The sequence below is a fragment of the Camellia sinensis genome, chromosome 13 (genome assembly GCF_055761805.1).
Source record: "Camellia sinensis isolate YWXY chromosome 13, ASM5576180v1, whole genome shotgun sequence".
NCBI lineage: Eukaryota > Viridiplantae > Streptophyta > Magnoliopsida > Ericales > Theaceae > Camellia > Camellia sinensis.
The window spans coordinates 80,859,243-80,876,236 of record NC_138973.1 but is presented as its reverse complement, the minus strand read 5'-3'; the positions used below and the strand labels follow the sequence as shown (position 1 = coordinate 80,876,236).

Here is a 16,994-nt window from a genome sequence, read left to right as displayed (position 1 = left end):
AATCATAGTTCCCCTAACTCTCAGCTTGAGGCCACGCCTCAACTTCCTCTCAAACTCAATACAACGGCGTTCCTCAGACGCCACCAATTCAGGTGCAAACCTGGACAAACTAGTAAATGCAGCCTCAAACTCGGCCACTGAAGAACTCGACTGCTTAAGCTGGCAGAACTGGTCTCTCAGCTTCTCCCTAACTGCTGGAGATAAGAACTTTTCCTGGAAAGCATTCACAAAAGCCTCCCATGTACCTCCTATACGCCCCTTAGTGAACTTCCACCACTGACCCGCATCCCCCTTCAACTGGAATGATGCCAAGGTCACCTTCAACCCCTCGTCTTCGATGCCAAGCATCTCAAACGTCTTCGTTGTCTGTTCGAGCCATTCATCTGCCTTAAGCGGCTCTTTAGGATCACCCACAAATTCATCCGGATTAGATCGGAAGAACTCCCTCTTCAGAAAGGAAGGTCCTGCATCCGCAACAACAACCTGGGCTTGATTCTCAGCCCTAAGAATGCCTACTGACTCCCTGAATGCCCCTGCTATCTCTCGGGCTAAAGCGCCCATAGCCTGCTGGCCTACTGGCTCGGCCACATTGGCCTGGCCAATTCCCTCATGAACTGCTGGAATCTCCTCTGGCACCGGTACCTCCTGCCTACCCGGCCTACCACGCCTACCGCGTCCTCATCCTCGTCCTGACATCCTAATAAAGGAAACAAACAAAGACGTTAGCACATTAATAAATGTGCCGAAACTAAACACTCGCATCCTAATGCATTGGACAAAAATAATTCATTCCACGTAAGCACATAATCACATAAGCACCTACGAATTTCATTCCTGGATAATAATAGTCCCGAAGCGTTACTATAGTTCCGGTTGGAAACAGCATTGATCAAGTGCCTTTCCAACAAGACTACTAGAAACTCAAGGGTCCAATTAACATCCTAGAAACTACGTTCCACACCCACATAATCACATAAACATGCTATCATATAAGCACATAACAGTACATCTAAGTCTCTATCAAGCGAGACGAACCCATTGTGATACTAATCACTTCCCACGTACCAAAGTATTCGAACCCGGTACGCTCTGATACCAAGTTGTCACGCCCTCAAAATAACCCATAATAACCATAACATTAACATGCATTTATAAAAGAAAACGAATCATTTGAGTTATTCATCAGAGTATTCTTATTGAAAGACATCACATGTAACATCCTGCAACATCAAAATAAATGCCCTAAGGGCTTACATCTTTCCAAGCTAACACTTGGACACAAAAAGGATGAGTACTAACTCATTTACAAGTTAAGCCCTAGGCTTGAATGTTTACATGAAATCTCAAAAATAACAAAATAAAACATATAACTAAAGACAAGTCTTCAAAATCCCAAACATCAAATCCTTCCAGGCTAAGTCCGTGGAGGTAGCTTATCACCTGAACTTGAAAATGATGTTCCCATAAAGGGTGAGCCACAGCCCAGTAGAAAAGTACTAAACCAAATATAAGCATTGAATAAAGCTATAGCATTCAATAGATGGTTAACCAAGATAATCAATTTTATCATTAAACAGTCTCATGACACTAATGTCTAAGACACATTTCACTTTCCATTATTATCAACATGGCTCAGAACCTGGCCAAACTTACAACAGTGAATTATATATCATATTCACATTACTTCCAATATCAACAAAACAAATGAGACTCATGCTCATATCAAACCACTTCATACTTCCCATTTGATACACATTTTAGTGCTGTATCAATAATCATGTAAAAACACTTCAATATAATAAGCACACATAAAAATGGTGCTAATGGAGTCCATCCCCTATCTCCTCCCAAACAAAAATCCGGTTTAGAGGTCCATCCCCTATCTTCCCCTAAACCGTGGAGTACATCCCCTATCTCCTCCTAAACAATATGCATATGCAATGCTCAATCAATACATGTAATTTCTGTATTAATTCAATAGTCTAAATTTATGACTTAACAAATTGATTAGTTTCAATTTTCCCTAATCCGCATGCACTGTCTACAACAAGCACGACTATCCTCCACCGATAGCCCAAATCAGTTATTTCTAGACTCGAAAAATAAATATACTAACAATTCAATAGGCGAGTGATTTATATTATCCAACTACACCATTTAATCAATAAATTCCCCAATTTCATGGATTTAACCAAATTCCCCAATTTCCTTAAATTAATTACTCAAATCAATTTAGCAATTCAACTAGGGTTTTTTCCCAAAATTTTCAAAGTGTCCCCAACCTATCAAAATACCAAACTTAGAACAAAGCATATAAAATGGAGTAGGAAAATCCCTACCTCGAAGAAAATAACCCGTATGGAGAAGATGGAGATGAAGACCAAAGACCAACGTGCTCCAAATCCCAAGTTTCTCAGATTAAAATGAAGCCCTCAACTCACTCTAACTTTTTAATAAAGGATCTAAGGTAGAAACTCACTCTAAGTAGATCAATCGAAAGAGAGAAGGTGTTTAGAGGGAGAGAGAGAGAGATAAAAAAAAACACTCCAGGGGCGGTTTTTAAAAAGTTATGAAGGAAAAGTAGGTCAAAAAGTGATCCAAAAAGTGAAATCACGGACTGATATAATCGACTCTACGCTCGAGCGTAGAAAGCCCCGCTCGAGCGTAAGACACAGAATCATGCTCGAGCGTGAAGAAAGCCGCTCGAGCGTCGATTGCACCCTTCCAGAAGTTTTGCAGGCGCTGGCACCCGCTCGAGCGTCAAACTCCCCGCTCGAGCGGAGGAGCAAAAACAAGGGATCACGCTCGAGCGTAAAAACTACCGCTCGAGCAGAAGAACTGCAGAGCAAAATACTGGGAGATGGAAAATCACGCTCGAGCGTCAAAATTCCCGCTCGAGCGGAGAAGCAACAACGAAGGGACCGCTCGAGCGTTAAAACTTCCGCTCGAGCGTGAAGGCCAAAATCTGGGCATCACCTATTGGCACCTAAAATCAACCAACCTGTAACAGACCCGCCCAACACAACCTATACTTCCAATACAAAGAGATTAAAGGACAACAACAACAAATAAGTAATGACAGAATCCACGGAACCTAAGTCCGGATACAATAATTTAAAGAGAAAAGACCGGGGTCGCTATAAATATGATGAGGAATATCTTCTGACAATACTTGGATGTGACAAAGCTTTTCAACCAGAATGTGAGACAAAGAAATTAACCAGGTGTTGGAAGTTGTGCGTGAAGTTCATGGTTTACATTTTGCTCAAGTATGGGCCCCGTGCAGGGTAGACTGGACATGCAGGGCTCTAGTTAAGGGTGACATCTTCCATGTGATACTCAAATTCGATGAAGTTGACTGCAAAATAGTTGCACCAGAAAGGACATTTACGGGTTAGAGTGCTTTATGCCGCCAAGCAAGAAAGACTACAGTAATCAACAGACTGCATTGAGGAAAATATTGGAAACAATGAAGAAAATTTTCAAAACTTTTAAGCTTGCTTCTGGAGAAGAACTTGGAGAACATTTATGTATTGAAGAAATTTCTTTTCAGAATGGTGAGAAACTTGATTTTGTTCAAACGTCCCAAACTACTAAATCTTTGCCTAGGCTGGAGCCTTTACAAAGTGGAGGGGAGATGACACAACTGGATTCATCAAATCAACAATCAATGGATGCATTAAAAAATGGAAGCAATTCACAGAAAAAAGGCAAAACAAAGAGGCCAAAAAGAGTTAAAATTGAAATTCCTTTAGATGATATCCTACAAAATTCAAGAGAGAGCATCCAGGCTGCTGCAAATAGCCTCCAAGGTATCTGCACTCTTAACAAATTAAAATAGAATATTGCTTGTGATTTTACTTATTATTTTTAACTCGACATTCTTCTCGTAAAGAAATATTTGACACTAAGAAATATTTGACATTTTGCACTAACAACATAAAGTTGTGTCTCATAGCTAGATTCTTCCTTTTGCAGTTAGCCGATCTACATTAAAGCGTGCTTGTAGGGGTTATGGTTTCCCGAGGTGGCCACCACGCAAGAAGAATATGGTTGGTTCCTCTCAACCTAGTGAATCTTCCCCGGGTGTTGATCATCAACAAATACCACAATTAAGTTCTGATCAGCCTTTTAGTCAAGCCTCTGCTACTATTTTTCATGCAAACCCACGTAATACAGTGATCCGAGATGCAAATGTTGTGACCGTGAAGGCAAAATATATCAATGATATTATAATAAAGTTTCCACTGTCTTTGTCATCGGGACTAGTTGAGTTGCAGCAGCAAATCGCCAAGAGACTGCACTTGGAGGATGGAACTTATTGTGTCAAGTATAAAGATGAAGTGGACGACTTAATTGTAATACCTTGTGATCAGAACTTACAAGATTATATAAGCAATTATACATCGTCGGGCAGCACTATTCATTGTTCCAAAGTAGTCAATTATCAGTGACCAACTTGAATCATCTCAGTTTTTTTGTTGCTGCTATATTTTCTTTTGTTCTATCTTTTGATTCTAGAGATAGTTGTTGGACTATCATGCCTTGTTTCCTCTGTTTCAGGAAGGTTAGGAGTGTTTCGGGTTTTTTTCGTTTCCTCTTGGCAGTTGGATTCTGGCCTAACTGTTTTATTCTCCCCTTTTGTGATGTTGTATTAGCATTAATAAAATGTTACTTTCTTTGCTGATAAAAAAAAAAAAAATCTTTCACTTCATCAGAATGAACCTCAAATGATGCAATTATTTCCCGTTTATATGGAAAATGCACAATAAGAAGGTTCATCAGAATGAACCTCAAATGATGCAGTTATTTCCTCAAAATCTTTCACTTCATTAGAAGTGTTCATTAAGTTGGCATGTCAAGCAATTGACTCCATCATCAACATTTTCACTTTTTATAGCTAGGACAGAAATGGAAGGCACGATACAAAAGCCGCATAAAAATTCAAACTTAATTAAATGCAATGGCGAAACATACTGTGATTCTGTGAAGCACAAAAACAATTTAAATCAATTATGGTTGAGACCAAAGCTTGTAAAAAAATTTAGGGTAAATTATGTTGGGTTTGACAACTATCAATAGCAAGCCCAAGCCTAGGGGTGGGGCCCCCGCAAGAGAATTTTTTTCAGGCCTGTTTGGCTATTTTCGGCCCATAGACTTTTACCCTATATAATGTAACATTAGTTATACATTTTAGGGTTAGAGAGAAAAGAGATACTGCTGTCGTTTTTTAGTGTGAGGGAGAAAAAGAGTGTTTGTAATTCTATACTCAACATAGTGAATTGGTGTGGCTCCTGAGAATACAGGCACGTTGTTGACCTTCGTATATCTGTGTGTTATATGTATTTATTTTTTCTCTGATTCATATGGTTTAAGAATTGAACACGTAATTTAAATCCTAACAAATTATAGTCCTACAAGTTTGGTATAATTATACTGGAGTCCTTTATGGTTTTAATTCATCACTCTTACCTCTTTTTCCATAAGAAATTCATTAGTTGTATAAATGAAAAAATGTTGTTTTCATCTCACTTATATTACAATGTATATTTCACCTTGTATATCTTTTTGCCTTTATACCATCTGTTAGGGAAAATATATGATTCCCCACAAGTAAATCAATCAATGGGAATAAAAACTACTACGGAAAAATTAAATTAAAAGCAACACAAGAATTTTTACGTGGTTCATTCAATTTGAGGTACGTCCATGGGATCGAAATTCGATTTCACTATCAACCAAAGTGTTTCCAAATAGTTACAAACAAGACATGAATGGTCTCATAAAACACCCTTAGGTGAATTCCAAATAATCATAAATAAACAAGAGGAAAGACCTCACCAAATAGATGAACAAAAACCTTCAAACCAGAGTTGTAGAAGATCCAAAATAATAATCCAAATCAGTGTCACCAAACATCAACCGAAACCACACCACCGAATCAAAGCTGGGTGCTCACCTTCAGAAAAGAATACCAAAAAAATAGGGCAGCTGCACGGTACTGATTTTTTTGTTGGAAGACTAAAACAATATATATATATATAATGTTAAATCTTGGACTTGTTTTATCAAAACCCTAGTTGCATCCAAATTGAATTGGGTTTCCACAAATTAGATATAATATATAAAAATATATTATAACTAATACCAAACTAAATTAAACTCTTTTAATAAACCAATTGGGTCCCATACTCCAATAAGGAGGTATACCCAACAATTCTCCCCCTACTGACTTAGGTGGAGAGATCAACCATACCTGTCAAAGTTCGACACTTCAAATGTTTGTCCCTCGACAAAGTTTTAGTCAACATATCCGAAATATTATCATCTGTGTGAACCTTTTCGAGTTGCAACAATTTCGAATCTAACACATCACGATTCCAATGGTATCTCACATCAATGTGTTTCGGTCTCAAATGAAATGTAGAATTTTTACTCAAATGAATAGCACTTTGACTATCACAATAAAGCACATACTTTTCTTGCTTCAAACCCAACTCTTGCAAAAATTTCTTCAACCATAACTCTTCTTTGCAAGCTTCCGTAATGGCAATAAATTCAGTTTCGGTAGTTGAGAGAGCAACACATTTTTGTAATTTAGATTGCCATGCCATAGCTCCTCCTGCAAAAGTCATCAAATACCCTGAAGTAGATTTCCTAGAATCAATATAACCGGCCATGTCAGAATCCGTGAACGGATCAAGCATCGACTTACCATCCCCAAAACACAAACACACATTCGAAGTCCCTCGAAGATACCTTAGAATCCATTTTACCGCTGCCCAATGTTCTTTACCTGGATTAGAGAGAAACCGACTCACCACACCAACGGCGTGAGCAATATCCGGCCTTCTACAAACCATGGCGTGCATCAAAGAACCAACTGCTAAAGCATAAGGAATTTTTAGCATCTCTTCCTTGTCTTTCTCACTTGTAGGACATTGATTCGAACTAAGTTTGAAGTGACCCCCAAGTGGACAACCAACCGGCCTTGTTTTATTCATGTTGAACCTCTCAAGAACTTTCTCAATGTAGCTTTCTTAAGACAACCAAATCAGCCCCTTTTTGCGATCACGAACAATTTTCACACTAAGTATCTACTTTGCCAGTCCCAAATCTTTCATAGCAAAAGATTTACTCAACTTTAACTTCAACTTGTTAATCATGGTAGAATCATGACCTACAATTAACATGTCATCAACATTAAGCAAAAGAATAATAAATTTACTATCTGGGAAATTTTCACAAACACACAATGGTCCGAAGTGGTTTTAGAAAAACCATTATTCATCATGAAAGAGTCAAATTTTTTATACCATTATCGCAGGGCTTGCTTGAGGCCATACAAACTTTTCTTCAATCTGCAAACAAATTTCTCTTTCTCTTTTTCCACAAAACCTTCCGGTTGTTCCATGCAAATTTCTTCTTCAAGGTCACCATGAAGAAATGCGGTCTTCACATCAAGTTGTTCAACTTCAAGGTTCATACTTGCAGCCATGCCAAGTACAACCCGAATAGAAAACATCTTCACAACTGGCGAGAAAATCTCATCAAAGTCAATACTTTTCTTTTGTCCAAAGCCTTTCACAACAAGACATGCTTTGTACCTCAGATTCTTCCTATCATTCTTCAATTTGAAAACCTACTTATTTTTCAGAATTTTCCTTCCCTTAGGCAACTTCACTGAATCATAAGTGTGATTTTCAAGTAAGGAATTCATCTCCTCTTCCATTGCCTTTTTCCAATCATCTTTCTTTGTATGCTCAATTGCTTCTTGGTAGCTCTCAGGCTTCCTTGATCGGAAATCAACACAAATTCATTGGGAGGATACTTTCTTGAAGGTTGTCGGTTCCTTATGGATTTTCTCAACTCAAGTTGTGGTGGCAGTTCTTGAGTTGAATGCTCTTCCTCAATTTCTGGCTCAACTTTATTAGGATTAACATCATCCTCTACATCTTCAATGGGTAGCTGCACATCTCCCCTATTTTCATCATCAACTGAAGATGAAGGAGATGGATCCATGTCAATGAGATCACTAGTTTTTGGCTCCGGCTGATCACCTTTGCCAAAGTCTTCAATTGTTTGGTCTTCAAGAAACACAACATCATGGCTTCGAATGACTTTCTTGTCGACCAGATCCCACAATCTATACCCAAATTCATCACACCCATAGCCAAGAAAAATACATTGTCTTGACTTATTATCAAGCTTGGACCTCTCATCTTTTGGAATGTGAACAAATGCTCGGCAACCAAACACTCTCAAGTGCTTATAAGACACATCTTTTCCGATCCAAACTCTTTCAGGAACATCACCATTCAGAGAACAGGAAAGAGACAAATTGATCACGTCAACCGCTGTCTTCATTGCCTCACCCCAAAAGGATCTTGGCAATTTAGCTTGTGAAAGCAAACACCTTGTTCTTTCCACAATGGTGCGGTTCATCCTCTTGGCAACACCATTTTGTTGAGGAGTCTTTTTAACTGTCTTTCGGTGCCGAATACCTTGGCTGCGACAATACTCATCAAATGGCCCAATGTATTCACCACCATTGTCTGATCGGATGCACTTCAATTTCTGCCCTGTTTCTCTTTCAACCATGGCCTGAAAATGCTTAATCTTTAGTTTTTAGTATAAAAGCCCAAATTTTCCTTGAATAATCATCAATGAAAGTAACAAAATAAAGTGCACCACTATGTGTTCTAACTTTTAAAGGACCACAAACATCCGAATGAATCAACTCCAAAACATTTTCTTTTCTAGAAGCAACATTTTATGAAAAGAAACTCTATGTTGTTTACCCGCCAAACAATGAACACAAGTTTTGAGATGTGTATCTTTCAAACCGGGTAGAAGCTCTTTCTTGAACAAAACTTGCAGCCCCTTTTCACTCATGTGCCCAAGTCGCTTGTGCCACAATTCAGTAGAAGTATCATTTTCAAGTGCATTGACAACACCTTTACAAATTTTTCCTTGTATCGAATAAAGTGTATGAGTCTTCTTGCACTTAGCCACCACCAAAGAGCCCTTTGTGAACTTCCATATTCCATCACCAAATTTGTTGTTGAAGCCTTCATCATCTACCTTCCCTGTAACGCCCTCAAAATAATAACAATAAACCTATCAGATAAGACATGCATTTACATTTAAACTAACTGCATTCCTTTCATTCATTAAAATTCCAAGACGTAAGTATTACATGTTAACCTCATAACAAAATGCCCTACGGGCTTACAGCTTTCCAAGTTAACACTTGGTTACAACAAAGAGTTCTAACTCGTTTACACATTAAGCCCTTGGCTTGAAATTACATGTAATACATCAAAAGTAAAACGACAAAACTATGCCCGCCACTAGCCTCCCAGCTATGTCCTTGGAGGTGGCATGCTTCCTGTACCTGAAAATGATATTCCCATATAGGGTGAGCCACAGCCCAGTAGAAATACACTAAACCAACCATGGATAATGACTAAAACATTAGCAATTGATAGTTGGTCAACACTGATACAATCACATAAATTACATATTTATGTCAACGACTTACAAGTCCCAATTACTTTTCATTTTCCCTTTTTCAACAGATAAGCATGCTAGCTCTATCATCATTTCCACAGATACGTATAAAAACTATATCTCACATTTAGATAAGCATAAAAGCTACATCCATATTCTCAACAGATATGTATATCAACAATATCCACAGATAAGCATACAAGCTGTATCCACACTCTACAACAGATAAGCATACAAGCTGTATCCACACTTCACAAAGATAAGCATATGAGCTCTATCTTCACTTCTCTAGACAAGCATATGAGCTCTGTCTACGGAGTTCATCCCCTATCTCCTCCCAATACCTATCCGGTTTAGAGGTACATCCCCTATCTTCCCCTAAACCGCGGAGTACATCCCCTATCTCCTCCTCTACACATAACGTATATAAACACATTGGTTCTATATACAATCACACAATACACACAATTAATGTATTCTATCAACCGTCAAGTTCCATGACACATTCCATTGATTAGTTTCCGTTTACCTAATCATCATGCATTGTCTACAACAATCTCGACTATCCTCCACCGATAGCCCAAAGCAGTTATTTCTAAAACAGAAAATAAATGCACAAATGGATATTCAATCAACATTTCATTTCCTCATTTCTCACCAATTAATTATCCCAATTAATTAAACAATGTAATTAGGCCATTTTCTATAATTACCATTTCAACCCTTAGGTCCCATTTTCATCAATGATTCAACAATCATTCTATTTTTCTATGCCAAACATGCATCTAGGTTTATTATGAATAAAACCCCAACTTTTGTAAAATTACACAAAAGCCCCAAACTTTCACAAAATTACCAAACCAAGCCCAACATCTCAAAATACCAAAATTTAAAGACAAAACCCATAGAGAGGAGTAGGTTATCCCTACCTTGAAGTTTTAGCCCAAAAGGAGATGAAGACTCCAAGATCAACTTGCTCCAAATCCAAACTTTTTCAGATTAAATCGAAGCTCTCAACGCCCTCTATCTTTTTAACAAAGGCCCTAGGCTAGATTCACACCCTAGGGAGATCAAATCTTAGAGAGAGTGCAAGTTTAGAGAGAGAGGGTGTCGGATTTAGGGTTTAATCAAAGAAAAGGACTGAAAAAGTGATGTTTTAGACGCTGCTGTCCGCTGATATAAAACACGCTCGCTCGAGCGAAGGATTGGTCGCTCGAGCGACCAGACACAGAAAACTCTCGCTCGAGCCAAGAAGTTCTCGATCGAGCGAAGAAAAACCCAGACCGCTCGAGCCACGAAAATCTCGCTCGAGCCAGAAACTACAACTCTCAGGTCCAGAACCGGGGCAACACTACTCTCGCTCGAGCGACAAACTCCTCGCTCGAGCGAAGGACCAAAAATCTGGGCAGCAACACTAGGCTCCCAAACACAACCAACCTGTAACAAACCTGCCCAACACATCCCATAACTCACTATACAAGGTACAAAGGATGCAAACATGATAATAAACAACAACCAACATCCACGGACACATGTCCGGATCACTGTACAACAAGGGTAAACCCGGGATCGCTATATTCCCGGTAGAGATCAAATTGAGGCGAATGTCGGGAACATGCCTCACATCTTTAAGCAACAACTTGCAACCCAAATTTGTTTCCAAGCAAATATCACTCATGCCAATAATCTTGGACAAACCTTCATTACCCATTCGAACAGAACCATAATCTCCTTTGGTGTAGGTAGTGAAGAAATCAACTCGAGAAGTCACATGAAAAGAAGCACCAGAATCAATCACCCAATTGCTCTCTTGGCCCACAAAATTGATACAATCATCTTCACAAACGACCATGAGATCATCGGTAGTAACTGCCGTTATGTCTTCTTGCTTCTTATCCACACTTTTGTCATGCCTTTTCTCCTTGTTCTTGAGCTTTCAACGTTCTCGCTTCATGTGCCCTTTCTCATGGCAATAATAATACTCAATGTCTTTCTTTGAAAAAGAACCATCTCTTGATTTGTCATAGCTTTGATCACGACCATGAAGAGTCTTACTCCTTTCCCTTGTTTTACTTTGGCCTCTCACAACAAATGCTTCCGAATGAGAGGAACTTGTTGATTTTCTTTTAGTTTCTTCATTCAACAAGCTACTAGTGACTTGGCCCATTGTGACAACTCCATCGGGCGCCGAATTACTAACTGTCACAACCAAAGTCTCCCAACTTTCGGGCAAAGAACTAAGTAGCATCAAAGCCCGCAACTCATCATCAAAAATAATTTTCATAGAATCAAGTTGGTTAACAATACTCTTTATTTCATTTAGATGTGTCCGGAATAGGGCTGCCCTCTTTATATTTTAAATTAACCAACTTACGAAACAAAAAAGCTTTATTTGTGACTGATTTTCTGTCATAAAGGCCTTCCAATTTTTTTTATAAATCATATGCCGAAGTTTCAGTAGCAACATCATGAAACACACTTTCGTTAATCCATTGACGGATAACAGCAACGTCTTTTCGATTAAGCCTATTCCATTCATCATCTTTCATACCTTCGGGTTTGCCACTATCACCCTCAATAGGCCCATACAAATCTTTACAAATTAATAGGTCCTCCATTTTAGTTTTCCAAGTTACCTAATTGCTTCTATTGAAACTAGACATGCGACCCACATTCCCCTCCATTAATTTACACAAATAAATAAACCCAAATAAATCGTAAGCTCTGATGCCAGTTGTTAGGGAAAATATATGATTCCCCACAAGTAAATCAATCAATGGGAATAAAAACTAATGCGAAAAAATTAAATCAAAAGCAACACAAGAATTTTTACGTGGTTCCCTCAATGTGAGGTATGTCCACGGGATCGAAATCCGATTCCACTATCAACCAAAGAGTTTCCAAACGGTTACAAACGAGACACGAATGGTCTCACAAAACACCCTTAGGTGAATTCCAATAATCATAAATAAACAAGAGGAAAGACCTTACCAAATAGATGAACAAAAAACTTTCAAACCAGAGTTGTAGAAGATCCAAAATAATAATCCAAATCAGTGTCACCAAACATCAACCGAAACCACACCACCGAATCAAAACCGCAAAACCATGCTTGTCACAATGATCGTAAAAGCTGGGTGCTCACCTTCAGAAAAGAATACCAAAAAAATAGGGCAGCCACACGGTACTAATTTTTTTGTTGGAAGACTAAAACAATATATATATATATATATATAATGTTAAATCTTGGACTTGTTTTATCAAAACCCTAGTTGCATTCAAATTGAATTGGGTTTCCACAAATTAGATATAATATATAAAAATATATTATAACTAATACCAAACCAAATTAAACTCTTTTAATAAACCAATTGGGTCTCACACTCCAATAAGGAGGTATACCTAACACCATCTACATTAATTTTGGTCTCTTTAATTTTATTAAAAATGAGGTCACTGTAATTATTTTAAAAAACCTCTATCCAAAAATTAAATTAGAGTTAGAGCTTGTAAAAACATGTTTTCAATTAAAAAAAAAAAACATCATTCAAATTAAAAATAACAGTTAATATTACAAACTACTAATAAAAAATCGAACACCTCTCACTCAAAAATAAATGTTCAGAACTTGAATAGAGTACCACTGTTAACAAAAAAAAAAAGTTACGCATTATGAAAATATAATCTAAATTTTATTCCGATGAGTGAGTGTACGGTGTAAATTTAAAATTAGTGGGATATAGATCACACTCACAATAAATGTAGTCCATTGATTTAGTTTTTTAGGTAATTTTTTTATGAGTTTATAGTATGAGGAGTGATGGAGACCCCCTCCAATCACCACCCCCACCACCCCCCACACACATGTGGCAGGTGGTGATTGGAGGACAAGGGAAACATAAAAAAAGAAAAAGAAAATCTAACCAATGAGAGAGAGAGGGGGTCAAAGGGGGTTGGAAAAAAATGGGGTCTTAGACATTTTTGTTATAGTATTATTGTATATTAATTAGAGGATCTTGTATTACAATATATATATATATATATATATATGGGAAATTTTATGATGCACACCCCTCCAAGGGTGTGTACCATATGCACGCTACCACAAATTAGCATAATTTTATCACAAATTTCATTACATCAATCACAAAATATGTAACCTCGTCACAAATTAGCGTAAGAAAAAATATTGTAACCAAATCACAAATTTTTGTTACATGAACCACTAAATTTTGAACATTTTATTACGTTAATTTATGACGAAATTACGTATTTTATAATTGATATTACAAAATTTTGTGATAATATAATACCAATTTATAATAGGATACATATGGTACATACCCTTGCAATTTCCCTATATGCTGAATGATCTTCATTGTGCAAACATGGCCCTGTGGACGTGTCACGCCCTCAAAATAATAACATTAAACCCATCAAATAAGACATGCATTGACATATGAACTAACCACATTCTTTTATTCATCAGAGTTTCATTACAAAAGTATTACATGTTAACAACAAAAGCAAATGCCCTATGGGCTTACAGCTTTCCAAGTTAACACTTGGTTACAACAAAAGAGTACTAACTCGTTTACACATTAAGCCCTTGGCTTGAATTTACATGTAATACATCAAAAAGTAAAACGACAAAAGTATGTCCGCCTCTAGCCTCCCAAGCTATGCCCTTGGAGGTGGCATGCTACCTGTACCTGAAAATGATATTCCCATATAGGGTGAGCCACAGCCCAGTAGAAATACACTAAACCAACCATGAACAATGACTAAAAGATTAGCAATTGATAGATGACCAACACTGATACATCCACATAAATCACATTTTATGTCATACGACTTATGAGTCCAAGTTACTTTTCATTTTTCCTTTTTCAACAGATAAGCATATTAGCTCTATCATCAACTCAACAGATATGTATAAAAACTATATCCCACATTCACAGATAAGCATTAAGCTATACCCACTTTCTCAACAGATATGTATAACAACAATATCCACATTCACAGACAAGCATATAAGCCGTATCCACACTTCACAAAGATAAGCATATGAGCTCTATCTTCACTTCTCTAGACAAGCATATGAGCTGTATCTACACTTCACTAGACAAGCATATGAGCTGTATCTACACTTCACTAGACAAGCATATGAGCTGTATCTACGGAGTTCATCCCCCATCTCCTCCCAATCCTATCCGGTTTAGAGGTACATCCCCCATCTTCCCCTAAACCGCGGAGTACATCCCCCATCTCCTCCTCTACATAATGCATATAAACACAAAGGTTCTATATACAATATAACGCATGTAAACACAGAATCACATACGCAATCAATCAATACATAAAGTTAATGTATTCTATCAACCGTCATACTCTATGACACATCCGATTAATTAGTTTTAGTTTGCCTAATCATCATGCATTGTCTACAACAATCAACACTACCCTCCACTGGTAGCCCAAAGCAATTATTTCTAAGCAGGAAATAAATGCACAATGGATAATATATCAACATTTTCAATTCAATTCCTCATTTTCTTCAATTAATTATATGCATTAATTAATTTAAACCAATTAGGGCAAATCACCATAATTCACAAAACAACCCTAGGGTTCCATTTCCATCAATGTACCAACATCAATCTCATTTCTCTATGCCTAACATGCATATAGGTTTATATATTTAAAACCCCGACTTTTGTAAAATTACACAAAAGCCCAAACTTTCACCAAATTACCAAACCAACCCCAACATCTCAAAATACTAAAATTTAAAGACAAAATCCATAGAGAGAAGTAGGATATGCCTACCTCGAAGTGTGAGCCAAAAAGGAGATGAAGACTCGAAGATCAACGTGCTCCAAATCCAAACTTTTTCAGATTAAGTCGAAGCTCTCAACGCCCTCTATCTTTTTAACAAAGACCCTAGGCTAGATTCACACTCTAGGAAGATCAAATCTTAGAGAGAGTGTAAGTTTAGAGAGAGAGAGTCTCGGATCTAGGGTTTGAAAGAAAAAGAAAGTGAAAAACTGATGTTCAAAAACGCTACTGCCCGCTGATATAAAACACGCTCGCTCGAGCGAATACTTTGTCGCTCGAGCGACCAGACACAGAAAACTCTCGCTCGAGCCAAGAAGTTCTCGCTCGAGCCAAAAACTCAGAAGTGCGCTCGAGCAAAAGAATGCTCGCTCGAGCTAACAACTCAAACCCTCAGGTCTACAACCAGAAGCACGCTCGAGCGACAGACTTCTCGCTCGAGCGAAGAACAAACCAGACCGCTCGAGCGAAGAAAACTCGCTCGAGCCAAGAAGTGCAGCTCTCAGGTCCAGAACCAGACGCAATCGCTCGCTCGAGCGAAGCCACTATGGCTCGATCCACCAGGCACGAACTCAACTCTCGCTCAAGCGACCAACTCCTCACTCGAGCGAAGGTCCAAAAATCTGGGCAGCAGCACTAGGCTCCCAAACACAACCAACCTGTAACAAACCTGCCCAACACATCCTATAACTCAATATTCTTGTAGTAACAGATGTAAACAAGACAATAATCAATTACTAACATCCACGGACACATGTCCGGATCACTGTTCAACAAGGGTAAACCCGGGATTGCTATAGGACGTCACTTGAAGTATTATTATCTTTGTCATTGTACTTTTTTTTTTTCAATAGATGACAATCATAAAATGAACCATAAAGCAAATGGCAAAAACATATAAATTTGGTTTAACTATGCATTTTAACTAATTGATATTATGTGCCTAGTGAGTTGGAGATGCTCTTAAGCGCAACTCCAAGACTGTTAGACAAAATGCCTTGTAAAATACCCAAAAAAAGTACTCCTTTTATTTTGCCTAACTAGCTTGGCTAGTATGTGCTCCAACCATACTCTGTATTTTAGCTAACTAATCAAACTAACTTAACTAATTTTTAACAGAAAAATGCTATAAACATAAACAAAAAATACAATCTTTTGTATGACATGTTGCATATGCACCTAGGGTTGACGTGGTTATTGATGTAGTATTTGCAAATATTTATTTTTAAAATATATTATAAATTAATTTTCTCAATAATATTTTTACACTATTATATTTTTAAATGATCAAATGGACTGGAGCAAAAAAGAAACAGCAAATATGAAGCAAGTAGAGATACAGAAAAAATGGAGATAGCGAGCATATATGGGCAAAATGATAAGAAGACCCTTCGCCTAGCAATGAATGCTAGCTACTTGTAGAGAGCCAAAATAAAAATGAGCAAAATGCCTCTTGTGATGCAGAGTCTTTTGAATGAAGACCAAAATAATTTCACTAGCAAAAATACGTCATATAGCCCTTTTACCTCATTTCTTGAAATTGATCTCAGAGTTAAATACATTACTTCTACTTGACAAACAAGAAAAGTAACTTCGTTGCCGGTCACCATCAAATATCACACATTTACACGTTATTTGTTGAATAT

The 16,994-nt window shown here is 37.7% G+C and overlaps 1 protein-coding gene across 1 annotated transcript; it reads left to right on the top strand.

The window, feature by feature from the left end:
* The first annotated feature begins 3,153 nt into the window (after positions 1-3,153).
* LOC114281467 (protein NLP6-like) lies at positions 3,154-4,592 on the top strand. Its single transcript, XM_028223913.2, has 2 exons — positions 3,154-3,812; positions 3,979-4,592. Exons 1-2 carry the CDS (start codon positions 3,407-3,409, stop codon positions 4,452-4,454), a joined length of 882 nt encoding a protein of 293 aa, XP_028079714.2. The 5' UTR covers positions 3,154-3,406; the 3' UTR covers positions 4,455-4,592.
* The last annotated feature ends 12,402 nt before the right edge of the window (positions 4,593-16,994 follow it).

Coding starts and splice junctions, on each gene's coding strand:
- LOC114281467 (XM_028223913.2), top strand. CDS start 3,407: ATGCCGCCAAGCAAGAAAGACTACAGTAATCAACAGACTGCATTGAGG. Junction 3,813..3,978: donor TGCTGCAAATAGCCTCCAAG/GTATCTGCACTC, acceptor TTCCTTTTGCAG/TTAGCCGATCTACATTAAAG.